The sequence below is a fragment of the Neophocaena asiaeorientalis genome, unplaced genomic scaffold (genome assembly GCF_003031525.2).
Source record: "Neophocaena asiaeorientalis asiaeorientalis breed wild unplaced genomic scaffold, Neophocaena_asiaeorientalis_V1.1 scaffold547, whole genome shotgun sequence".
In the NCBI taxonomy this organism is placed as follows: domain Eukaryota; kingdom Metazoa; phylum Chordata; class Mammalia; order Artiodactyla; family Phocoenidae; genus Neophocaena; species Neophocaena asiaeorientalis.
The window spans coordinates 4137138-4164131 of NW_020185330.1; the positions used below are offsets into that span (position 1 = coordinate 4137138).

Below are 26994 nucleotides of genomic sequence, written 5' to 3' on the forward strand. Positions count from 1 at the left end.
TAACCTACTCCCGTCCTTCATACCCCGAAAGCACTTAGTGACATTTAAAAGTTCTGGAATGCCTTCGGAAGTTATTTCGTATATCCATACTAATCAGTATACTTATTTAGTTCAGTCAGGTGTCCGAGTCATCTGAGGTTTTGACAAAAATGAATTGCTTATAATAAGTAAGAAGATTTATATAACTTTAAAGTCATTTGGCACTTGGCTAAGTTGTACCTTGCTTTCCTGTGAATGTAAGTGCTGAAGGCAAGGTCGGGTGATTTCTGGATAACATATGGAATGTTTTTGTGACTGAAGATAGCACCATTCAAAGCACCTGGGCATCTTTTAGGGGTGTGTGTGTGTGTGTGTGTGTATGTGTATGTATAGAATACTACTGTTCTAAAGTAAATGCTTTGAATGATAGAATCATTGCTATGACTGACTAAAATTTGAAAAAAACAAAGCCATGAAGCTAATATTTAATTTCTCATTATATTACACTCACTATATTATCAGATCTACTAACTGTCTCATATTGGTAAATGTGACACGTTTTTAAGTGTTACTTTGTGTGAGATAAGATGACATGGTATCCAGTGTTCAATATTAGATTGTGGACGTGACCATTCTTATTTTAAACACACATACACACACACTCCTAACACCTTTTCTGCCTTCAAACCTTTAGTGGCTTCCATTCATTCTTTTTTTTCCCCCATCTTTATTGGAGTAATTGCTTTATGATGTGTTTCTGCTGTACAACAAAGTGAAACAGCTGTATGTATATATATATCCCCATATCCCCTATTTTTTAGATTCCATATATACGTGTTAGCATACAGTATTTGTTTTTCTCTTTCTAACTTATGTCACTCTGTATGACAGACTCTAGGTCCATCCATCTCTACAAATAACTAAGTTTCATTTCTTTTTATGGCTGAGTAATATTCCATTGTATGTATGTGCCACATCTTTATCCATTCATCTGTTGATGGACACTTAGGTTGCTTCCATGTCCTAGCTATTGCAAATAGTGCTGCAGTGAACATTGTGACACATGACTCTTTTTGAATTATGGTTTTCTCAGGGTATATGCCCAGTAGTGGGATTGCTGGGTCGTATGGTAGTTCTATTTTTAGTTTTTTAAGGAAATGTGTATGGTGTTAGGAAGTGTTCGGATTTCATTCTTTTATATGTAGCTATCCAGTTTTCCCAGCACCACTTATTGAAGAGGCTGGATTTTCTCCATTGTATATTCTTGCCTCCTTTGTTAAAGATAAGGTGATCATATGTGTGTGGGTTTATCTCTGGGCTTTCTATCCTGTTCCATTAATCTATATTTCTGCTTTTGTGCCAATACCATACTGTTTTGATTACTGTAGCTTTGTAGTATAGTCTGAGGTCAGGGAGCCTGATTCCTCCAGCTCTGTTTTTCCTTCTCAAGATTACTTTGGCTATTTGGGGTCTTTTGTGTTTCCACATGAATTGTAAAATTTTTTATTCTAGTTCTGTGAAAGATGCCATTGGTAATTTGATAAGGATTGCACTGAGTCTGTAGATTACTTTGGGCAGTATAGTCGTTTTCACAATGTTGATTCTTCCAAACCAAGAACATGGTCTATGTTTCCATCTGTTTGTATTGTCTTTGATTTCTCTCATCAGTGTCTTTTTTTCTCTCTCTCCCCACCCCCGTCAGTTTCTTATAGTTTTCTGCATACACGTCTTTTGCCTCCTTAGGTAGGTTTATTCCTAGATATTTTATTCTTTTTGTTGCAATGGTAAATGGGAGTGTTTTCTTAATTTCACTTTCAGATTAATTCCTTTCATTTCTTTTACTTCTCTGATTGCTGTGGCTAAAACTTCCAAAACTATGTTGAATAATAGTGGTGAGAGTGGGCACACTTGCCTTGTTCCTGATCTTAGAGGAAATGCTCTCAGTTTTTCACCATTGAGAATGATGTTGGTTGTGGGTTAGTCATATATGGCTTTTATTATGTTGAGGTAGGTTCTCTCTATGCCCACTTTATGGAGAGTTTTTATCGTAAGTGGGTGTTGAATTTTGTCATAAGCTTATTCTGCATCTATTGAGATTATCATATGGTTTTTATCCTTCACTTTGTTAATATGGTGTATCACATTGATTGATTTGCATATATTGAAGAATCCTTGCATTCCTGGAATAAACCGCACTTGATCATGGTGTATGATCCTTTTAATGTGCTGTTGGATTCTGTTTGCTAGTATTTTGTTGAGGATTTTTGCATCTATGATCATCAGAGATATTGGCCTGTAATTTTCTTTTTTTGTGACATCTTTGTCTGGTTTTGGTATCAGGGTGATGGTGGCCTTGTAGAATGAATTCGGGAGTGTTCCTCCCTCTGCTGTATTTTGGAAGAGTTTGAGAAGGATAGGTGTTAGCTTTCTTCTCTACATGTTTGATGGAATTCACCCGTGAAGCCGTCTGGCCCTGGGCTTTTGTTTGTTGGAAGATTTTTAATCACAGGTTCAATTTCATTACTTGTGACTGGTCTGCTCATATTTTCTGTTTCTTCCTCGTTCAGTCTTGGAAGGTTGTACTTTTCTAAGAATTTGTCCATTTCTTTCAGGTTGTCCATTTTATTGGCATATAGTTGCTTATAGTAGTCTCTCATGATCTTTTGTATTTCTGCAGTGTCAGTTTTTACTTCTCCTTTTTCATTTCTAATTCTATTGATTTGCATCTTCTCCCTTTTTTTCCTGATGAGTATGGCTCATGGTTTATCAATTTTGTTTATTTTCTCAAAGAGCCAGCTTTTAGTTTTATTGATCTTTTCTATTGTTTCCTTCATTTCTTTTTCATTTATTTCTGATCTGATCTTTATGATTTCTTTCCTTCTGATAACTTTGGGGTTTTTTTGTTCTTCTTTCTCTCATTGCTTTAGGTGTAAGGTTAGGTTGTTTGAGATGTTTCTTGTTTCTTGAGGTAGGCTTATATTGCTATAAACTTCCCTCTTAGAACTGCTTTTGCTGCATCCCATAGGTTTTGGGTCTTCATATTTTCACTGTCATTTGTCTATAGGTATTTTTTGATTTCCTCTTTGATTTCTTCAGTGATCTGTTGGTTGTTTAGTAGTGTATAGTTTAGCCTCCATGTGTTCGTATTTTTTTTTTACAGTTTTTTTCCCTGTAATTGATATCTAGTCTCATAGTGTTGTGGTCAGAAAAGATGCTTGATACTATTTCAGTTTTCTTAAATTTACTGAGGCTTGATTTGTGACCCAAAATGTGATTTATCCTGGAAAATGTTTCTTGTGCACTTGAGAAGAAAGTGTATTTTGTTGTTTTTGGATAGAATGTCCTATAAATGTCAAATTATTAAGTCCATCTGGTCTAATGTGTCATTTAAAGCTTGTGTTTCCTTCTTTATTTTCTGTTTGGATGATCTGTCCATTGGTGTAAGTGGGGTGTTAAAGTCCCCTACTATTATTGTGTTACTGTTGATTTCTCCTTTTATGGCTGTTAGCATTTGCTTTATGTACTGAGGTGCTCCTGTGTTGGATGTATAGATATTTCTAATTGTTATATTTTCTTCTTGGATTGATTCCTTGATCATTATATAGTGTCCTTCCTTGTCTCTTATAATAGTCTTTATTTTAAAGTCGGAGTCTGATTGTCTGATGTGAGTATTGCCTCTCCAGTTTTCTTTTGATTTCCATTTCCATGGAATGTCTTCTTCCATTCCCTCACTTTCAGTGTGTATTGTCCCTAGGTCTGAAGGGGTCTCTTGTAGACAGTGTATAATATGGGTCTTGTTTTTGTATACATTCAGCCAGTCAGTGTCTTTTTCTTTATTTTAATGATTGCTTGTTTGCTTCCTTGCTTGCTAGCTTGTTTGCTTATTTATTTATTTATGACTGTGTTGGGTCTTCATTGCTGTGCGTGGCTTTCTCTAGTTGCGTTGAGTGGGGGCTACTCTTCATTGCAGTGTGTGGGCTTCTCATTGCAGTGGCTGCTCTTGTTGTGGAGTGTGGGCTCTAGAGCGCAGGCTCAGTAGTTGTGGTGCCTGCGGTTAGTTGCTCTGCGGCATGTGGGATCTTCCTGGACCAGGGATTGAACCCCTGTCCCGTGCATTTGGCAGACAGACTTTTAACCACTGTGCCACCAGGGAAGTCCCCAGTCTGTGTCTTTCGGTTGGGGCATTTAATCCATTACATTTAAGGTAATTATTGATATGTATGTTCCTATTACCATTTCCTTAATTGTTTGGGTTTGTTATCATAGGTCTTTTCCTTCTCTTGTGTTTCCTGCCTAGAGAAGTTCCTTTAGCATTTATTGTAAAGCTGGTTTGGTGGTGCAGAATTCTCTTAACTTTTGCTTGTCTCTAAAGCTTTTGATTTGTCCATTGAATCTGAATGAGACCCTTGCTGAGTTGAGTAATCTTGGTTGTAGGTTTTTCCCTTTCATCACTTTAAATATATCTTGCCACTCCCTTCTGGCCTGTGGAATTTCTGCTGCAAGATCAGCTGTTAACCTTATTGGGGATTCCCTTGTATGTTATTTGTTGCTTTTTCCTTGCTGCTTTTAATATTTTTTCTTTGTGTTTAAATTTTGTTAGTTTGATTAATATGTGTCTCAGCATGTTTCTCCTTGGGTTTCTCCTGTATGGGACTCTCTGTGCTTCCTGGACTTGATTTACTTTTTCCTTTTCTGTGTTGGGGAAGTTTTTGACTATAATCTCTTCAAATATTTTCTCAGATCCTTTCTTTTTTTCTTCTTTTTCTGGGACACCAACAATTTGAACATTGTTGTGCTTAATGTTGTCCCAGAGGTCTCTGAGACCATCCTCCATTACTTTCATTCTTTTTTCTTTTTCTGTTCTGTGGCAGTTATTTCCACCATTCTATCTTCCAGCTCGCTTATCCATTCTTGTGCCTCAGTTATTCTGCTATTGATTCCTTCTGGAGTATTTTTAATTTCAGTTATTGTGTTGTTCATTACTGTTTGTTTACTCTTTAGCTCTTCTAGTTCGTTGTTAAACATTTCTTGTATTTTCTTTGTTCTGTTTCTGAGATTTTGCATCATCTTTACTATTATTATTCTGAATTCTTTTTCAGGTGGTTTACCGATTTCCTCTTCATTTATTTGTTCTTGTGGGTTTTTATATTGCTCTTTTGCCTGCAAGATATTTCTCTGTCTTCTCCTTTTGTCTGGTTTATGGTATTTGAGGTCTCCTCCTTTCCCTAGGCTGCAGGGTCATAGTTCCTCTTGCTTCTGTTCTCTGCCCCTGGTGGTGAGGTTGGTCTAGTGGCTTGTGTACGCTTCCTGATGGGAGGGACTTGTGCCTGCGTTCTTGTAGGTGGAGCTGAGTCAGGTGGTATGTTTTGGGGTGTCTTTCAGCTTAGTATGGCTTTAGGTAGTCTGTGTGCTGTTGGGTTTGTGTTCCTGTCTTGTTTGTTGTTTGGTGAGAGGCATCCATCGCTGGGAGCTGCTGGCAGTTGGGTGGAGCTGGGTCTTGGATTCAGTTAGAGGCCTCTGAGAGCTCTCCGTGATCAATCTTCCCTGGGGCCAGGAATTCTTTAGTGGTCCAGTATCCTGGACTCCGTGCTCCTACCGCAGAGCCTCAGGCCCGACTTCCAATCTGGGAACCAAGACCCCGCAAGTTGCTCATCCCTCAATAAAGGGGATTAAAAAAAAAAAACAAAAAAGAAAAGACTAATAAAACCATAGAAAAATGGTAAAAAGTAAAATCATACAAACAAAAACAGAGACAAGGAAGCATACATACACACAAAAGAAACAAAACAGAACCATGTGAAACAAAAACAAGGGAACAACCAGACAACAGAAGAACTCAAAAACGAAATCAAACAATTAGAATCAAAAATAACAAAAACAGAAAACCTAATAACAAAACCAAAGCAGTGTGCCAACTGAAGAATAAAGTAAGGAAACAGAACAAACTGATAAAAATGAATTAAAAAAATTAAATAAAATAGAAAGGGAAAAAACACTTTTTTTTCATAACAGATAACAGAAAAGTAAAGTAGAAATGGAAATATAAAAAAATATTAAAGAAAAAGAAGAAGAAAAAAATACAGGAAAAGAACACAGAAAAGTAAAGTAAAAATAGAAGTTTATAAAAAAATAAAAATAAAAAATATGTTATAGAACATGAAGATCTCAAAAGACTAAAGGAAAAAACCCTGAAACAACAACAAACAAAAAAAAGAAAGAAAAGAAACCCAACAACAAAAAAGCCAGAATGAATCAAAACATAATAAAATTAATAGTAATAATTATGTTTCCCTGGGGTCTCAGCTGAAAGTGTCTTTGCGCATACCGTGAGCCATAGCCCACCTCCGCCTCCCCAAGAGACCCTCCTCTGCCTCCGGGCTGGTCTCTGGACCTGTTGTGGGCCCTGTGAAGACCACTCAGACTCTGATCTGAGCCAGTTCTTGCGTGTGCTTGTCCCCAGCGTCCACAGCTGCCAGAGCTAGACCATTTTCATTTGTGGGAACACTCATTGTCTACTCAGATATTCCATGGACGCAGGGTCTACCTAGCTGATCACGGGGATTTAATCTGCAGCTTGTACAGCTGATGGAAAGTTTTCGATCTTCTTCCTTAGTTGCCCCATCCCTGGGGTTCAGCTTTGGTTTTATCCCCCCCTCTGTGTGTGGTCCACCCACAGAGTCTGGTCCTGAGGCTGCCGTGGAGATCTTGGGTCTGCTCCAGTGAGGACAGAGTGCAGAGGTGGTATGACTGCTTGGATCGCGGGAGCCCTGGTGGTGCCAAATGCGCAGGGGAGCCGTCAGCCACAGGCACAAGAGGTATGGCCCTAGTGAGGGCCTTTTCTGGCACCCAGTGTATGGTGCGTCAGGGCCAGCCCTGGCTGGGCTTTTTCTGGCGCCGAGCAGCAGGTGCGCTAGGGCCATCCCTGTGGGGGCTTTTTTTTATTGCTAATTGGCAGGTGCTGGCATGAGGGGAGAGAGAGGCTGCAAGAGTGGCTTGTACCCCTGCGTGTTACTCAGCAATAGTGCCCTCCTTCCATGGCAGTCCCATCTTCCTCTGTAGGTATTCCCTGCTGCGGATTTCCTCCCTCCCGTCCCCTCAGTCCATCTCCCCACAGCCAACAGCAGTTCTCGCTCTGGGCCTGTTTTCCAGTCCCCGTGCTCCAGCTCCCAGCCCCCTTGCACACCTGTGAACACATGTCCCAGTCCAGGGCATGTAGGGCCACGGTACGGACCGTCTGTGTATTTCTCACTGTGTCCCATCTGCCACCGATTGGCCGCTTCACCCTCTTCCAACAGCCTCAAATGCTTTCTTCTGTCCCAGTCGATTTCTCTGTTGGAGAGGAGGTTTCCCCGAATTTGGGACTCTCTCCTCTGCTTCCGCCTCCCCCCTGCTCCCAGGGGTGCAGGTCCCATCCAGCTTCCTCTCCTCCTCCTTCTCCCTTCTTTTTGCCATCCTACCCAGTTATGCAGGGATCTTTATAGTCCTGTCTGGTGTTCAAGGTCTTCTGCTAGTCTTCAGCCGGTGTTCTGTGAGAATTGTTGCATCTATAGATGTATTCCTGATGCATCTGTGGAGAGAGATGAACTCCACATCCTCCTACTTCTCCATCTTTTTTTTTTCTTTTTTTTTTTAAATATGTATTTATTTATTTGGTTGCACTGGGTCTTAGTTGTGGCACACGGGATCTTCATCGTGGCCTGCGAACTCTTAGTTGCAGCATGCATGTGGGGTCTAGTTCCCTGACCAGGGATCAAACCTGGGCCCCCTGCACTGGGAGCCCAGAGCCCCAGCCACTGGACCACCAGGGAAGTCCCTTCTCCACCATCTTGAATCCTCTCCCATTTATTAAAGACCATCCTAGTCCAAACCATCACTTCTCATTTGATTACCTTCAGTATTCTCCTAGTTGATGTTTCTGCATTCCCTTGTAGCCTTCTAGTCTATTTTTTCTACACAACTGCAAGGCAGCCTTTAAGAGGTAAATCACTGTTTTAAAAACCCTTTGGTGCCTTTCTCTTTGCACTTAAAGCAAAATCCAGATTCCTTTTAAGGCCTATGTCTGTCTGTCTCTATAACCTGATCTCATGGCATTTTACTCATCCCCTCATTAAAGAAAACCAAATATTCTCTTCTGTCTGGACTGTCCTAAAACCCCCAAGCCCCTACCCCCTAACTTCTTTCCTTGGTTATTTCCTCCATCAGGTTTCCATTTAAATATCATTTCCTCGTATGAGGCTAATCTGAATTCCTAGTCTAAATCATTCTCTTCTTTCTCATAACCATCTGAATTTTTTTTGTCATACAGCATTTATCATGGCATATGTCTGTCCATACTTCCAAGTATCTATTGACAACGTGTTTTACAAATCTGTGGAATTTTACAATGTAGTATGCTTGTTGGACAGTCTCCGTGTGGTGCCACAGTGGCTAAGAGTAAACAGTGTGTTCGAGGATCATCAGAGTAAGTGCGATAACTGTGTGACTTTGGATACAAAGTTAGATTATTCTCTTGCAAGGAACGTTCTTGAAGTTCTTGATTGAAGAATTTATCTTTTGATTTACTTTAATTGGGTAAGTGTATATCTTAAAAGGGTTCCTGGTTATTTGTGAGGATTGGGAAAATCTTCTTGCAGGGAAAAGCCTCCAGCTGAACTTAGTTACTACCTGTTTGAAATCACTGCTTTTTAACATTAATTGCTTCAGGTGTTTCTCTTCTGACTAAGGATGGTGGTGGTGGTTTATGGGTGCAAGAGTGGTCATTTTATTGCTTGAGACAGCTTTGAACTCTAGAGGTTGGGTGGTAAATCAGACTCCCCTTGATAGCTATATTAGGCAGGCCAAGGAGGAAGTTGGGAACTGTTAAAGATAACGTTTTGAAATAGAGTAAATATTTTGAAACCTAACATTTTTCCCTTTTCCTTGGAACCTTTGGCTTTCAATTAAAATCTTGTTCTGTGTTTCTTATGGTGTGGTTCTATTCTTATCTTCAGGGACTCAGTGCCCTTGTAGATCCACTCTTATCAGGGAAAGACTTGGTAAGTTTAATTTCTCCCTTTTCCTGTCACGGAAATTGATTCTTGCTCAGACCTTTTAATAGATTTCAAGGTCCAGGATGTAGATGAATCCCCACACCTAATAAAGACCACTTCAGAGAAAGGGGGAAGATAAATGCAGGAATATAAGCATAGATGTAGGATAGAGATAGAGGAGTTAGAGGACTTGCTGACCGATTAGATATCGTGGCTAAAGAAGAGTCTAGAATGAATGCTTGTTTTTGCTCTGGAGTAACTGGATAGATTGTGGTGACAATGGTATTCATGAGCACTTTGCAAAGGAAGAGAGAGTAGAGGATTATGAAAATATTTAGGAAGTTGTTTTAGGCATCCTTTGGAGCATTTAAATGGATACAATTATTTCACAATTGAATATATTATTCTCTGGTGTTGAAAATATATTGCAAAGTGGGTAATTTCGGAAAGTAATCAACTATCACCAGTACATATAGTGGATGTATGTTAGTCCAGAGAGGATGTGGAGAGGGGTAAGAAAGTTCAGGAATGAACCTTGAGAAGCACCAACATTTAAAGGTCAGGGAAAGCCACCAGAGAGTATAGTGAGAGGAGAAACAGCAGGAGACAGTGGGATCACAGATGCTTAGGGAGGGTAGAGAGTTCAGAGGTGGTGGGAAAAATCAGCAGTGACATGCTTTAGAGCAATCAAGGAGAATAAGGATTGAAAAAATGGATTTGATATCCTTAGTGAAAGCAGTTTCATTGGAGTACTAGACTATAAATAAGTGATGAATGAATAGGAAAGGTGACAGTATCCACTTTGAATAAGCTTAGATGGGAAGGGGAAAACAGAGTAAAAGCTAGAGGGCTGTTGCAGAGTTGGAGAGGAGATGTTATGTTCTATGTGTATGTACACATGCCTTTGTGTTTAAGCTATAAGACACTTCTGTTGTATATTTAGAGTGTAGGTTAAGATCCTGGGCTCTAGGGTCAGATTTCCTGGATTCAAATCTGGACTCTGCCACTTTGAGCTTTGTGGCTTTAGGTAAGTTACTTAACCTCAGTGTCTCAGTTTACCCATCTCAAAAATGGGAATGATAATAAGGTATTATCTTAGAGTTCCTAGCATAAAATAATTGCTCAAAAATGTTAACTCAGTGTGATTACTAGTAAGAAAACATTTAAAATGTATTTGAATTGTATATTAACACATATATATGTGGAATCTAGAAAAATGGTACTGATGAACCAGTTTGCTGGGCAGGAATAGAGATGCACATGTAGAAAATGGACGTGTGGACACAGTGGGGGAAGGTGTGGGTGGGATGAATTGGGAGATCAGGATTGACATAGGTACTCTACCATGTGTAAAATAGCTAGTGGGAACCTGCTGTATAGCATAGGGAGATCAGCTCAGTGCTCTGTGGTGACCTAGATGTGTGTCATGGTGGGGGCTGGGAGGGAGGTCCAAGAGGGAGGGGATATATGTATACATATAGTTGATCCACTTCACTGTACAGCAGAAACTAATATAACAGTGTAAATCAACTATACCCCAATTAAAAAAAATAGAAAAGGCAAAAAAAAATTTGATAGTTTTGGTTGATTATTGATTTCTTCTTGTTGGCCTTTAAATATACTTGCCTCAATTATGTGTTTTTTTCCCAACTCTAAGTTAGTAACTATTTTGGCCCCATGTTGTATAACAGGAGGAAGTCTATTTAAACTTTTTCCTACCTTCTCTCTTCCTTCCCTCTCTACTTTTGTTAATTATAGCATTTGTTTATCAGATACTTAAAATATTTAATGTTTGTTTTGTGACTATAATTTTTATGTTTGTTTCGGTCTTAATTCTGTAGCTTAATGCTGGGTTCAAAGCTTGATACCAGTTCTTTTGCCATAAGCTTCTATATTCATCTCTTGGTTGGCTGAAATTGTTTTTTTTTTCTGGAATTGTTTCAAGAAGGGCTTATGGAACCTGTTTTTCCCAAATTCTGGCAAGTTAAAATGCTGCTTTATTGTCTTTGTACTTGAATGATAATTTGGTGGGGTATAATTTTTCTGGGTTGCACTTTCTTTCCTTGAGAGTTTGTCATGCTTGCTTTACCATTCTCTACATTCCTATCGCTGGATAGAAGTCTTGAGACCAGCCTGAGTTTTGCATTCTTTTTTTTTTTTTTTTTTTTTTTAAAGGCTCTGCCACGTGGCATGTGGGATCTTAGTTCCCCAACCAGGGATCAAACCCATACCCCCTGCATTGGGAACCTGGAGTCTTAACCACTGGGCCACCAGGGAAGTCCCCTGAATTTGCATTCTTTTCATGTATTTTTGTCAAAATACACTCTCACAATGAAAACATCCTTTGGGTAATCAACCAAGTTTTTATTATTTATTGGACTTTCCAGTGTCCACCCTACTGTACAACATCAAGGGATTCAACTTCTTTGAAGTCATGGGAATTTTGCTATAATGTGGCTTTGCATTGACTCTTCTATCAGTATTCCCTTGGGCAAAGCATGTCTTTTCAGTCATGAGATTCAGTGTCCCTTAAAAAAATTGAAATAATGGGTATCAATTAAGCATAAGTTGGATCTTCCTTGCCTGTTGTCTTTATCTTTCATATTTTTGTCCTAAAAAAAAATAAAGCTTTGGTTTATTTCCTCTTATTTTTATTTACTTCTCTCCACCCTGAACTCTATGTCTTCTCCTGTGTTTTCAGCAACATGTCTTTTTCTGTTTGCTACTTCTAATTGGATTGTATTTCTGTGATGGTGTTACTTTTACTTCTACTTTGGGCTTTGCCAGCTTATATTTCATCTCTTTCTGTGGTCTTATCTTTCCTCTGAATTATTTCTTGTGAGCTCTGTTCTTTGCTCTTGTTTTTCTAGAAATCGTTGCTATGTTAGACTTTCGAAAGTCATAGTGATATGTTTTTTTTAATCACAGTTTTTGTCCGTTCTTGACAATCTTTTTATGGTGATTTTTCTCCACTTGGCATTTGGTTTTTCTTACTGCTTTCCTTCCTTTTTTCTCATATCTTACATAGACCTTGTTTTATTTCTTTTTCATTAATACTCCTCTTCCAGTGAGGGGTGTTTCTCTTGGATCATCTCTGTGGCTAGGGATTGATAATGAATGGCTAAGGGGAGCTGTTCTCCTTCGGTTATGTGTGAAAATGAGTTCTTTTAGCCTTTCCTTTTTCTCATATAAGAGTTCACTACAGAGGATCTCACTGTAGAGGATCTCTCTTAACTCTTCCTCACTGATTAGCTGCTCTCTTTGAATAAAGTTTACCTGTATGATTTCTTCTTTCCTACTTCTGCTTGCTAAGACCTCCTACCAAGAAAATTCCTACCTTCTATATTTGTGCTTGTTCCTGATGTCAAATGGGGGATTGTTGGTTTTACCTTTCAATATATTCCTCTTAACTTCAGAGAACTATGTACCCATGGCACCTTTGTAGTCTTGGGTATGTTTTGACAGGTTGTTGAGCATCTGTTTGATCTCCACTGCTTTCGGAAGTCTTTCCTGATATTATGCTTTGACGTTACAGATGTTTGTTTTATTTTGGTTCAGTTTGCATTTCATTTCATACCCCTCTTTTGAACTTTTAGGAGGAGAAGGGAGAGATTACTATCTTGATTTTGTGTTTAAAAATGGAAGTCATAATTCTTTGTAAAAATCTGTTTCTTTATTGATATGTGTCCTATGTTATGCATCAGAATATGTAATGATACAGTGATTTTTCTGAATGATATTTCACTGACCAGTGTTTGGCAGTTATTCTACTTTATATGTAATAGTGAACTCTGCATTGGCCTAAGAACACTTGATATCAGATAGTTCATCTTCATAATTTTCATTAGCCGATGTTTACTATTAACTAATTTTGTATTGATTTCTCAATTGTAGTCAAATAAAGGAGAGTTGACTGCACTTGTACATCAGCTTCAAGAAAAAGACAAGTTACTTACTGCTCTGAAGGAAGATGCTGCTGCTATGAAGGATCGGTGTAAGCAGTTAACCCAGGTGAAGACATTCTTGTATTTAAGGGTTATACTTTCTAAATCAGATACAATGAAGGATTTTAGAAATTGTCCATAATTCCTGATTTATTTGTGCAGTAGATTTATACCACGTGAAAGTAATTTTCTTTTAGAATTTAGGTGGTGGTGATGGGGTCTCACTCTTTCATGTTATTATAGCCTACAGTTGAATTGTGAATTTAAAATAGCAGTACTTATAGGTATACTAATTTCTGAATAATGGAAGCCTGTGGACATTGAGAGTATGTTTCAGTTGGTTCTGACCTAGAATTATTCTATAGAAGCACAGAACTCAGTGTAATCTTGTTTAAATCCAATTTATGGGACAAGTGTGAAACTCTTACATGGGTGGTTTATTCATGAAGGTTTTTGTGATATAATTTTTAATCAGTGAAGTTCTTTAAATCCCATTTACTTTGAGAGGTTTAAAAAAAGGCCTTTAAACGAGTGTAAAAGTACAAATTTCCAGTTGTAAAATAAATAGGTCCAGGGGATGTAATGTACACCATGGTGAATATAGTTATTAATACTGTGTTGTATATTTGAAAGTTGCTACGAGAGTAAATCTTAAAAGTTCTCATAACGAGAAAAAAAGTTTGTAACTGTGTGTGGTGATGATTTAGCAATAAATGCGAGTATTGAATCATTATATTGTATACTTGAAACTAATATAATATTCTATGTCAGTTATATTTAAAAAAATCATGTAGACTGAGAACATAATTGAAATTCTCTAGTAAATGTGGTCTCGTTTTTCCCGAAGTGCTTGTTTCTCCTTTTAGGTGTTAAATACAGTAGACTATATGAGGTTTATTTCACTGTCGTTCATGTAGCTACTTGATGACGTTATGAGAATGGCCTCATTTGAATATAAAAGCTTTTCTGTGAATTTGAGGTAAATAAAAAAAAGTCAGTGGAAAACTTGGTTAGATTTTTTAAAAATAAATTTATTTTATTTTTGGCTGCATTTGATTAAGATTAATCAAAGTTGTTGCTAAAATAAGTGTTTCCTTAAGATTAGAAACTTTACTGTAGTTTTCTGTAGCTATAGTTTTCTGATTATTTTAAAAATTAAAAAAAGAAACTATTTTGTGTAACTCATTGAGCTGTATATTTAAGATGTGTATACTTTTTTCCTAAATGTATTATGTACATCAGTAAAACAATTTGCAAATGTAAATGAACTCTTACGGGCAAACCGTTAGTTAAATGAAAATCTTAAAGTTTGTCAAACAGTTTCTGAGAGCAGGGAAAATGGACTGATCATACCTGCAGATAACTTTAAAGTTGCTTGGCTTTCTTGCACTTTAATAGTTAATACGTATCCTAGGAGTTCACAATACTTGCAACTCAAAATGAAATTACCCTTTTAATGTTTGACTTGGGAAGATAATAAAACTTTCTGAGTTTTACTTTCCCTATTCTACTATAAACATATCTTATCCTTATCTCTTACCTTAGGATGGAGACTTTATTTCTCGGCTCTTTTTTTTTCTGGGGGCCTATTCTGTACCCTAAAAGAGCTGGTACCTGGAAATAATGAAGAATTACCTTGTTTTGCTTTAAAAATGTTCTTTCTTGGGGGCTTCCCTGGTGGCGCAGTGGTTGAGAGTCCGCCTGCCGATGCAGGGGATGCGGGTTCGTGCCCCGCCCGGTCCAGGAGGATCCCACATGCCGCGGAGAGGCTGGGCCCGTGAGCCATGGCCGCTGGGCCTGCGCGTCCGGAGTCTGTGCTCCGCAACGGGAGAGACCACAACAGTGAGAGGCCCGAGTACCGCAAAAAAAAAAAACATGTTCTTTCTTATAATCAAGTTAGAATGTAGGATTTTATTCCATGTTCAGGTCTTTAACTCTTAAACCAGAAAGTGCATTTGAAATATGAGTAAACAGAGCAGCTAAGTGTTTATGAAGGAAATTGGTGTAAAGAGCGGTAAGATGCAGAAGACAAATTTTTTTTTTTAAAAACCTTTGACCTTGCTTTTTAAGCAAGTACTTATTTCACAATTCAAGATTGGGCTTCCCTGGTGGCACAGTGGTTAAGAATCCACCTGCCAATGCAGGGGACAAGGGTTCAAGCCCTGGTCTGGGAAGATCCCACATGCTGCGGAGGAACTAAGTCTATGCACCACGACTACTGAGCCTGCACTTTAGAGCCCACGAGCCACAACTACTGAGCCTGTGTGCCACAACTACTGAAGCCTGCGTGCCTAGAGCCTGTGTTCCTCAACAAGAGAAGCCACTGCAGTGAGAAGCCCACGCACTGCAACGAAGAGCAGCCCCCACTTGCTGCAACTAGAGGAAGCCCGCGCGCAGCAACGAAGACTTAACACAGCCAAAAATAAATAAATAAATTTATTAAAGAAAAAAGAATTCATGATTGTTTTACTGATGTTGTTTTCTTCTTAGTAAAGTCTTGTTCTTATTTTTTTAAATAACAAGTTTTTCATATTTTTTTTCTGATTTACTCTTCTAGGAAATGATGGCAGAGAAAGAAAGAAGCAATGTGGTTATAGCAAGGATGAAAGATCGGATTGGGACATTAGAAAAGGAACATAATGTGTTTCAAAACAAAATGCATGTCAGTTACCAAGAGACTCAACAGATGCAGATGAAGGTATATTTTCATTCTTTGAATACAAAATTAAATATTTGTATTCATTTAATTAGCAAACTTTTAAGTGCCCTGGGTTGGGCTTTGGTACAAATGGCTAATTAAACTGTCTCCCTGTCCTTAAGTAAGCAACTTTTTGGGGAGGCTGGAAGTTGACAAGTAAATATGCCGTTATAGTAGAGGTAAGCATCAGGTGCTTTGGGACAGTGCAGATGAGAGGTGGGGAAGAGAAGGATTGATAGGGAAGACTTTAGAAATGAGAAGCAGACCGTGTTGAATCTTTTGAAACAATTAGGCATTGTCAGGAAAGCAAGTGAACGAATGGGTGCTGGGTATGAGACTTATTACTTGGTGTAATTCCTTCCCATCCCATGAGATGATGGTTTGGTAGGTCTCTTTTGGGGCCCAGGATCATGCTTTTTAATGAGTGCACTCCAGGTGTTTTCAGCATAGGTCGTCTAGTGATAACGGTTTGTGAGAAATACAGTAAAGAGTTGTGGTATTTGGGAATCAGGACTGGAATGAAGAGACCTAGAGAAATAGATGGAGGTCTTGTCTTAAAGGGCCTTATATCCCTGAAGACTGGGGAGCCAAGTGAAGGAGTTTAAGCAACCCAACAGTGTGATTATATTAGTATTTTAAATTATTACTCTGGCATAGTATGGAGAGTGGCAGCAGTGTGGAGAGTGGAACAGGGATAGTTGAAAGGCTTTTGCAGGAATCCAAGTCAGAGAATAAGGACCTTAAGTCAGACATTGATAATGAGGGGATGAGTTTGATAAAAAAGAGATAGTAGATAGGACTTGATGATGGAGTGGAGAAGAGAGGAAAAGTGATAATGGTTTTGGCCTAAGTGACCTTCTCTCTCTGGTCCTTATTTTCACCTGTTTTCTTTCAACATTTTAGAAGGTTCAGTGCGTACTGCCTATTTTTACAGTGTTATCCATTTCCATGATTTCGGTTAGGTCTGGACTAGTGATTTTTGTTGTTGTTTTGAAGAACATGGTTTCAGTCTGCTTGTCAAGTGGGCTTCTAACACTCCCTCTAATTGGACTTCGTGGACCAGTGATTTATTTTTGAAATTGTTTACATTGCTGGCTGATGCTTCAATTTGAAAGTGTTTGTCGTCACCTCAAAATTAACGTATGTCTAAAATCAAACTCTTGTTTCTGGTCAGGTTGTTTTTATTTTCTAATGTTTTGAGGCATTATTATCCTTATGCTTGAATCTTTGACTTCTCTCTCCCTTGCCCAATCTACAATTTGTTCTGAAATCTTAAAGATACTTTATTTCTAGTTATTCTTGCATTCAGATTTTAGATATGACCCTAGTTTATTATTTCATACTAGCATAATTATAGCACCTTAATAGGTCTCTCATTTCCTTTCTAATATGTGTAATTAGTACCAGATTTTTATTTGCAAAATATTACTTTGATCTCATTGGTAGTTTGCTGAAAAATTTACTGCTATTGAAGTTCCAGTTTTTTCTGTGGAAATACCACTACTAATAGCGATAAAGAAGTGAATGAATCTCCTCTCAGGTTCTTACTGCATCCACTACTTTGATGCTCTAATTTGGCTCAATCCTCCATCTTCCCAGGCCCCAGCCATTTGAAATATTCTTTCCCATTAACCAGGTTATTGAAGAACTGATTTTCCTGGCCTTGTGTGATCTTTTTTCTTCTTAATTCTAACTTACTATTCATTTGAAAATTAGTGGGATACATGTAGCAACATCTTTTATTGAAGGTTAAGGGTGTTGAAGTGATTCTTTTTTTCAACTTGATTGCTTATAGAGGCCAGGATATAGATTACATATGATAAGTTCTCTGAAAAGTAGAAACATAGACTTGATTTTCTTAATTGAATAGGTTTACTAAAAATTATTAAGATCATTTCACATACTAAATTGAGGTTGTGGGGATATAAGATTCAGTGTTCTTTGTCTTTTGATTCTGTAACTCTGAAATAAAAAACAAGAAGCCAGATATTTTAGCAAGTAGATTTTTGTGTAGTGAATTTGCCATCTATTTGGCTATGGCTCAATTTGTAACTTAATGTAAATGTTTTGAACATGTTTTCAGTTTTTAAAGTTTTGATTACTAAAATCTTTCATTAAAATATTGCTAACACAAAATTGACATATTAATTCTATGTGAGTCTATTGTGTAGGAAAGAGTTCTAAAACATCTTTTAGTTCTAAAACAGCATCTCAGTGTATTTATTTTGCCTATGATAGCAGCTGGCATCTACTTGCATTCTTGAATGCTGTGGCAGCTTATGTTTACTTTGTATTCGTCACTATCAGAATTTATCCTTTAAATTTGTTTATATTTATTTGAAAAGGATATCCAGACTTCATTCTACTGATGCTTTTCACATTCTCATCATAATAAATTTTCTTCGAAGTTAGCTTTGGCAATCATTGTTTTCTAAATCTTATGTGTGTAAAATTATTTTAGTTCCAGCAAGTTCGTGAGCAGATGGAGGCAGAGATAGCTCATTTGAAGCAGGAAAATGGCATACTGAGAGATGCTGTCAGCAACACTACCAACCAGCTAGAAAGCAAGTATGTTTGCAAATGCTTTACTTTTAATAGAATGGCAGAGTATTTTCATTGAATGATAGAGTATTTTCTTCAGTCACCAAAATGGTGTTTGATAATAATTGGTTAGACTTTTGTTTTTTACACTTGTTTCTAAAATGAGTTTTCTAAAACTATCCTCTTGCTTTTGAAGAACCTCTTCAGCTAAACTGTATGATGAACACTAGTGCCACCAGTGGAACAGTTTATAAATTTATGAGGCTGAATTTACAAGTTTTAAACCTTCTATTCCATTTAACAGTAGTTCTCAAACTTCATTATTCTGAAGAACATCTGGCACATTAGCTAAAAATCATATTCTTGAGTCTTACCCTTATAAGATTATGATTTATTGGCTCTGAGATGTGGAATCCTGGAATCTGCATGTTAAGACACATTCCTTGTGATAGTGATTTAGTTGGCTGTGGGCTGTACTTTGACAAACAGTCCAAGAGAAGACTAGTAGCATGCTTACATAGAATAAATATTCTGACAGGTTGATTTTAATAGATTTTCAGAACACTGATTTGAGGGTGACACTGTTGATTCGTGCTCATGGTGTGTGGTCATCTGTTTTTCTTGATTATTTTATAGTAATTTGAGTATTTGTGTTATTGTCCTCAGAATGATTCAGATTACACTCAACCAAACTTCATTATTAGTAGTCACTTATAGCATTCATTTTCATTTAGCTATAAGTGGAATTACTAACTCAGCATAACTCATATAAAATATATTTTGTTTACTCTTTATATGTGTTTTGTAGTAATGGAAGGTTCCTAATCCAGTTACTGTTTTCAGGCAGTCTGCTGAACTAAATAAACTGCGCCAGGATTATGCTAGGTTGGTAAATGAGCTGACTGAGAAAACAGGAAAGCTGCAGCAAGAGGAAGTCCAAAAGAAGAATGCTGAGCAGGCAGTTACTCAGTTGAAGGTGATATATTCCTACCTTTATCATTTCATAAAAAATGTAGGTATTCAATTCAATGACATTAAAGTGTATATAGCTTTGAGAAGTGTAGTTTGAGGCTTAATGGGACTTGTAGTTTTAGTGCTCTGCCTATATAGAAACGTGTACACTAATGAAAGAATTGAATATAGGCTTGAGTTTGCAGTTAAAGACTTTTTGAAGATATGAAAATTGAAATTAGCTGACTGACAGGCATACATAGTAGAATTTCGTCTTATATATATGGAGGTTGGGGTCTATATGTGTAAGGCAAAAATCAAATTTTTGATAGGTAGTTAAAATCACCTTCAACATCGCTTATCCATAACTTGGATTTCTCAGTAAGTTTAGTAGAGCCTGTTTTTATTCCGGCATTGGAATAGATGATTTTCCTTTACTTTAGCACGAGACGAAGTAGTGCTCCAGTTGCTTTCACTTGAGCCATAGTGGGAAAAAATCACACATTGTTTCTTTAGACACCAGAATGGCACTTGCTGTCATGAGATACTTATACTAGGAAGACACGCATGGGGTTGCTCAGGCTGACTGAGAGAGAGGAGTGGACTCATTTCTCTGGCACTTTTTAGCCTGTGTACATTGAGTAGCGTGACAAGTAGAATTGTCTGTTCCTCCTTTTACTGGGGAGAGGATTTATTGAACGTATAGTTCAATTTCTGTAAGTTAAATGTATCTGACAGACTCCTACTTAGGTCATTGATACAATCAATATAGCTTAATACCAGTTCTAGAGTAGTAGGGGTTAAAAGGGCTTTGAGAATAATTGAATGCAGAAAATAGCATAATTTTTGTTTTCTTGAAGTTTTCATGGGTCCCTGTGGGAGAGTGATATAGTTGTCCTTTCTTTCAGTAAATATTTGTCTTGCTGGTGTGTTTGCTGGTAGCATTTATAAATATGGAAGTTTGTGCTCTATGGATATGGATAAGTAGATAAATGACATTAAATATTATAGTCATAATTGAAGTGTTGTGCTATACCTAAAAATAAGAATTTTAGGTGCCCACTGAAATTTAGCAATAAAGATACTATCCTTTTGAAAGCCTGTCAGCTGAAGGAAGATCAGTGGAAAGCTGATGAGAGCAAAGTGGATCAGGTATATCCATAGTAGTAGCTATATTGATCCACCAGCACAAATACTGAGTTTCTGAAATAATCTCCAATCTGTAAATCCTGTGTATTGGAGGGTAGAATTGCAGTGGCTGATAATATCTGTGCATATTATCAGGCTGAGCACATCTGCCTATCTTATTAAAATGTAGGAGACTAGTGATTAGTTGCTGGAATAAGCAGTTTTATGTCATGACAGTAAAGACAGAGGATGCTTTTTTCCGTTAAATTGGAATCCTGTATTTGTGCTGACTTATCCTTTCTCCAGGTTCAACTGCAAGAAGCTGAGAGAAGGTGGGAAGAAGTCCAGAGCTATATCAGGAAGAGAACAGCAGAGCATGAAGCAGCTCAGCAAGGTAAGGGGAAGTGGTATTCATTTAAATTTAGTATGTAATTCTGGGTAAAATTTCCTCCCCTCTCCATATGTGAAGACAGTGTAAATTGGCATTTTGGTTATAGGTCAATAAAAATAGCTTTTACACTTTCATAGTACTTTTATTTCTTTAACATTTCTTAGGATTTAAAAAATAAGCTCTCTAGTTTTGTCTGAGGCATTAAGTTATAGTCAATAAATAGGGTAATGGGAACCTGTGCATGTTCCCTTTCTGTAGTTATTCCCTCTGGTTCCTTGATCAGTTCTTCATTTAATTTTTTTTTTTCTAAGAAGGACTCATTCCTATATTGTGAAGAGAAAAACAGCAAGAGCATTACCATTCCAAGTAGTTGACTTAATTTTTTTTGACTGCGTTGGGTCTTCGTTGCTGCACGCGGGCTTTCTCTAGTTGCAGCAAGCGGGGCTACTCTTCATTGCGGTGCGCGAGCTTCTCATTGTGGTGGCTTCTCTTGTTGCGGAACACGGGCTCTAGGCGTGCGGGCTTCCGTAGTTGCAGCATGCGGGCTCAGTAGTTGTGGTGCGTGAGCCCTAGAGTGCATGGGCTTCAGTAGTTGCAGCGTGCGGGCTTCAGTAGCTGTGGTGCGTGGGCTCAGTAGTTGTGGCATACGGGCTTAGTTGCTCCATGGCATGTGGGATCTTCCCAGACCAGGGATCGAACCCGTGTCCCCGGCATTGGCAGGTGGATTCTTAACCACTGCGCCACCAGGGAAGTCCCCAAGTAGTTGACTTAAAACTGCCTACTTAAATGCTAACTTTCACTACTTATTCTTAATTCGATGAATTCATTTAGGAAATAATGGAGCTTGTATTAGTGTGTTTTATCTATGTTTCCACTACTTCCCTTCCTCCCATGAAAATGGTGGAGAGCTAGCAAAATATTGTTCCAAACACAAGGCTAGATCATACAGAGTTTTGGTTCTTTAGACCTTTGGTTTCCTCTGATTTTTTTCACTAAATAACTTACTAAAGCATCTTTGGGGAAATAAAGAATGCTTGCGAGAAATGATATGAGTTTTAAACATCCATGTACCACATTTAACACATTTATTGATTATGTATTTTGTGCCAAGCCTTGGGTACAGCTCTGGGTATAGGGAAAAGGCAATCTCTGATCTCAAAAAGCTCACTCTCTGGGAGAGGAAGTGAGTTAGTACAGTGTGGCAGGTGCTGTGAAAAAGGTAAGCATAGACTGTTCAAGGGAGCCATATGCAGGAAGCAGAGGAGAGATTCAAGGAGAGTATTCTAGAGGAGGCAGTGCCTACACTAACGACGAGTACCAGGCCAAGGAAGAGACCTTTATAAAATGCAATGTTTTGTTAGATTTACAGAGTAAATTTGTGGCCAAAGAAAATGAAGTACAGAGTCTGCATAGTAAGCTTACAGATACCTTGGTATCAAAACAACAGTTGGAGCAAAGGCTAATGCAGTTAATGGAATCGGAGCAAAAAAGGGTGAACAAAGAAGAGTCTCTACAAATGCAAGTTCAGGTATCTAATTTTCCCTCTTTAAAAAAAATAAAGACGGGCAGTGGTTGGATGTGTCTTGTGTAGAAGAGAGAGGGTAGCCTATCTTATCCTAATTCTGGAGTGCGGATGAATAATTCTAATTTAATCTTCAAGCAGTTGTCACAATATGATCTGAATATGTGCTCAAAGATGCCTTTACCCACAGCCTTATGCTTTTTTGCATTAGATGTATTCTTAATTTCTGCTTTGTAAATTAGCTCTCAGAATAGAGTGCCTAATCATTGTTTAAAATGACGCCTTTTGGAATCTAAGAGTGCCTTTTTAAAGGTAAACAGATGTACCTGTAACTCATTTTGTTCATATACATTGGTATATTTAACAGAACACTTTTCCCTCTCCTTTTTGGTTGCTCTTTATGAAAGGATATTTTGGAGCAGAATGAGGCTTTAAAAGCTCAAATTCAACAATTCCATTCCCAGATAGCAGCCCAGGTAATGGTGCTTTCTTATTGCTTGTCATTACTAATGGCTTCCTAGCTGTGTAAATAATCTGAGTGCCTGTTGAGTGCTGCGTACTGGATTAGTAGTTGGGTGACTAGTCAGTGAATCAACTGGATGATCCTAAGTGCTAAGCACTCTGATAATTATGTATAGTGCTGTAAGAAAACACTACGGAAGAAATCCAAATCTAATGGGAAGGTGGGTTAGAGAGTTTTTAACTTTAGGAGGAAAAAAATGTTGATTACCATCCTGTCAGAAAACAGGTGTCAAGAATCATAGTTTATGTTTTAGAAGTATTCACTAAATATTGACTAGCCATAAGGGAAAACTTTGTATACCCTCAGGTGTTAGCAGTATGTTAACCATAGCTCTCAGGTTATATATGCCAAAGAATCATTTTTAAATTTATAATTCAGTATAGTTTGAGTGTGAAACCTTCCAGAGTTTTCTAGGTGGTATTGTAAAACCTGTTAATCTTTGGCATCATTCTTATGTAACATGATAAATAGGTAGATAAATAGATACAGATATATAGCCTTTAGAATATAAATAATACAACATTAAGAAGAGAAGAAACTTGCAAGTACTTAGCTTGTTTCCATAATATACATACTGTGAATTTCAGTTTCAGTTCTTCAACTTTAAACTTCTAAAAGTTGTTTGTAGGAAAAGTAATAGCTTAGAATAGAAGTCATTTTCTGTGCAAAAAGTGGTTTTAACATTAAAAAGTTGTTTGTAACGTTCAGGCAAGTTGAAAATCCCAAAACTTTGAGGTTGCAACCATTTTTTTCTTTTCTAATTGTTTTCTTTGTAGAAACTATAGTCAAAAATTAATTGGGAAAGAATTATATAATATAGGAAAGGGTGTGTGTATATGGATGTATGTGTGTATGTAAATTATTAACTCAAATTGGATTGAGATCTTAAGTTATAGAAGATTTATCAGAAACTTAATATTTAGAGAATGCTATAAGTACCTTTTGAAAAATAAAGATAAACACGAGCATTACCAAACGACTTGTTATCTTAATCATGAATGGTATCATTTCATTATTGGAAATTGTTACTAAGGAAAAGAAGCACATGAATGAAAGATAGCCTTTGCTACTGTTTTTCCTATTTATGTGTTGCTTGGCAGTTACATAGTTTTCAGACCTGTCAACTTACTTTATTAAAAATGTCTTATGATGTGTAATTCCCTAATACTGGCTGTTATTGATCAAATTTACTTTCAGAATATTAGCTGTTATTTAGTGAACATTCATCATGAGCCAGATACTTCCTTAACTTTATACACATTTATTTCTTTTAATTTTTAAAGCTTTATTGTGATGATTATTGTACAACTTTAAAACTTTCTCTTAAGGGCTTTTATGTTGACACTGTTTCTCTTTCTTAGACATCCGCTTCAGCTCTAGCAGAAGAGTTACATAAAGTGTAAGCCTGCCTTTCTATATTTCTCTTAAAATTGCTTAGTCACCACTAACTGATAGCTGTTAGATTCTACACGTATGATTGACTTTACGTTCTAACTTGTTCAAAAAATACTCTCAAGTAGATTTGGAGCAGCTTTTGCTCTTCTACCCCTAAGCATTATGTATTCTATGTTTTTATGTCTTTGTCATAAAAAGAGTTGGGGAAGCTTTTTTCCCTTTGGGCTTTAGCAGTTATGTGGAAGAGATTATTGTGATTTGAGATTAGTGGAAGTTAGTTTTTGTGTCTAATAAGTAGTTGTAGCTACTCTGTATCTAACTATATGGTGGTATGCCCAAAATGAAGTTCTTTTTTTTGGTGTGTATTGTATAATTTGCATAGACATGGATCACTTAAATTCAGAAGACCTGGAATCTTTTTTTCAGATTGCCAGGCTTGTGAGCTTAAATTACTTAACTTCTTTGACCTCAAGTTTTAAAATAGGGGTATGTATTTTAAGGAGTTGTAGTAATGCCTGTGACAGTTACTACTAAACTGATATGTTCTGTAGAAATGGAAGGTACGGTTATGTGAAAAACTACTTAAGTAAGGATGACCATATTTGAGGCTTCTAATCCTTTGATTTGTGACTTGACTTCTAAATGTTTATTGAATGTACAAATCTATTTCCTGTTAAAGGATTGCAGAAAAGGATAAGCAGATAAAACAGACTGAAGATTCTTTAGCAAATGAACATGATCATTTAGCAAGTAAAGAGGAGGAACTTAAGGTACAGTAATTCTTATAAATGGCTACAGTATTTTATAGTCATTGAATTACCCTGATCTTGTAATTAGTATGAGTGTCTGTGAAGACTGGAAAATACTCTAGATAGAATTCATTTGAATTCATTTGAAAAGTGTCTTACCTCTTTTCTAAACTACAAAATCCTCTTTAGCCCTCTAAGAGAAGTTCAAAGGCCTTTTCTCACATGATATTTATTATTCATAATAATTTGGGAAATATGTTAAATAACAGAAGTTGATAGTTTTCTTTCTGACTTAAGAAATTGTAATTTGAGACCTTTGCTTAGGTAGAAGAGATACATTACAAAACTTCAAATTTAATATTAAATACTTCTAATACTATTTTTCCTTCTTGTTCTAGGATATACAGAATATGAATTTCTTATTAAAAGCTGAAGTGCAAAAATTACAGGCCCTGGCAAATGAACAGGTAGATCTTTATTGCTTTTAAGCATTTACCTTAGAATTACAGTTTGTTGACACTTATTTTCATTGGTATTGCAAACCTTAGTTTTACTTATGTAGATAGTAAACATAATGGTTACTTGTGTTTGGCTGCATGGTATGTTGTTAAAACCCTCTTCTGTTGATTTTTTTTTTTTTTTCTGGTACGCGGGCCTCTCACTGTTGTGGCCTCTCCCGTTGCGGAGCACAGGCTCAGCGGCCATGGCTCATGGGCCCACCCGCTCCGCGGCATGTGGGACCTTCCCGGACCAGGGCACGAACTCGTGTCCCCTGCATCGGCAGGTGGACTCTGAACCACTGCGCCACCAGGGAAGCCCCAAACCTTCTTCTGTTTGACCATGACTCTCACAACTCACCTAAATGTTACTATATTCATGATGAAATTAATGTTTGATCCAAGAAATCGATCACTTTATCAGAGAACTCAGTTATAACACTTACGATGTGCTGATTTGTTTTAGCCTTCTGCCATTTAATCAGAAAAGGATATACCTAAAACTAGGATAAAAGTTGAACAGTAAGAAGTACAAAATACTGGACAGCGAAAAATATTACTGTAATGTATGCTGTTGATTTAACTATTTACTCTAAATATATGAAAATATAACTTTAATACGTAAAAATAAGTAAAAGAATAGGTTTAAGTGCTTCCTGAGAAATGATACAGTTCTCATTTCTAACAGGCTGCTGCTGCACATGAACTGGAGAAGATGCAAAAAAGGTGATTAAAGTATTGCTGTACATGGGCCATTCATACATTTATGTTCCAGTGTAATTACAGAAGACATTGCTGCTTATAGCTGATAGTTGTGCACATAATTTATGTAAGCTTTCTGTATATATGAAGTATTTTTTTTCTCATAGTATTCACGTTAAGGATGATAAAATAAGACTGCTTGAAGAGCAGCTACAATGTGAAATTTCAAACAAAATGGAAGAATTTAAGGTGTGTAATTAAACTTGTCAACTCAGCTTTCTTTGAACAAACTTGTGTAATTTTCAGTTGAAGTGAATGTAGAAATACTACTTTTTTATATGTGATCACTCTGAAACAGTGTTTCTATAGTTTATTTGGGGACTTCTATGAACAATTTTATCATAGACTTTTTGCTTTATTTTGACTTACCTGTTTTTATAGTAGACTTTTTTTTTTTTTTTTTTTTTGTGGTACGCGGGCCTCTCACTGTTGTGGCCTCTCCCGTTGAGGAGCACAGGCTCCGGACGCGCAGGCTCAGCGGCCACGGCTCACGGGCCCAGCCGCTCCGCGGCACGTGGGATCCTCCCGGACCGGGGCACGAACCCGTGTCCCCTGCATCGGCAGGCGGACTCTCAACCACTGCGCCACCAGGGAAGCCCTATAGTAGACTTTTGATACTTGTTTTGCCCCAACCTTTTCTTTACAGTTTTCATTTGGTAGTTTGAGATGGTTTTATTTGCCTCCATTGTTGGTGTAGTGCTAGTTTCTGGTCATGGCCAAACAGCTTGAGGATTATTGTAAAGCATTCTGATTGCCAGGGTACATCTCTGCATGCAGTAAGATTTGCTTTTTTTTTTTTAATTTTAATTTTTTTTTTTTTTTTTTTTTTTTTTTTTAATAATTTTTTTAAATTTTTTTTTTTTTTTTTTTTTTTTTTTTTTTCTT

General features: G+C 37.3%; 1 protein-coding gene across 5 annotated transcripts in view; it reads left to right on the forward strand.

Moving 5' to 3' along the window:
* Positions 1–26994, forward strand: part of KTN1 (kinectin 1) — a 119352-nt gene that overhangs the window by 47493 nt on the left and 44865 nt on the right. For all 5 annotated transcript variants that reach the window (XM_024734783.1, XM_024734785.1, XM_024734786.1 and 2 more), the window contains 12 exons: positions 12903–13019; positions 15510–15650; positions 18112–18218; positions 19035–19167; positions 20577–20664; positions 22023–22189; positions 22591–22659; positions 24068–24105; positions 24781–24871; positions 25249–25317; positions 26036–26073; positions 26217–26298. In XM_024734783.1, the coding sequence (XP_024590551.1) occupies positions 12903–13019; positions 15510–15650; positions 18112–18218; positions 19035–19167; positions 20577–20664; positions 22023–22189; positions 22591–22659; positions 24068–24105; positions 24781–24871; positions 25249–25317; positions 26036–26073; positions 26217–26298 (1140 nt within the window). The remainder of the gene's footprint in view (positions 1–12902; positions 13020–15509; positions 15651–18111; positions 18219–19034; positions 19168–20576; positions 20665–22022; positions 22190–22590; positions 22660–24067; positions 24106–24780; positions 24872–25248; positions 25318–26035; positions 26074–26216; positions 26299–26994) is intronic.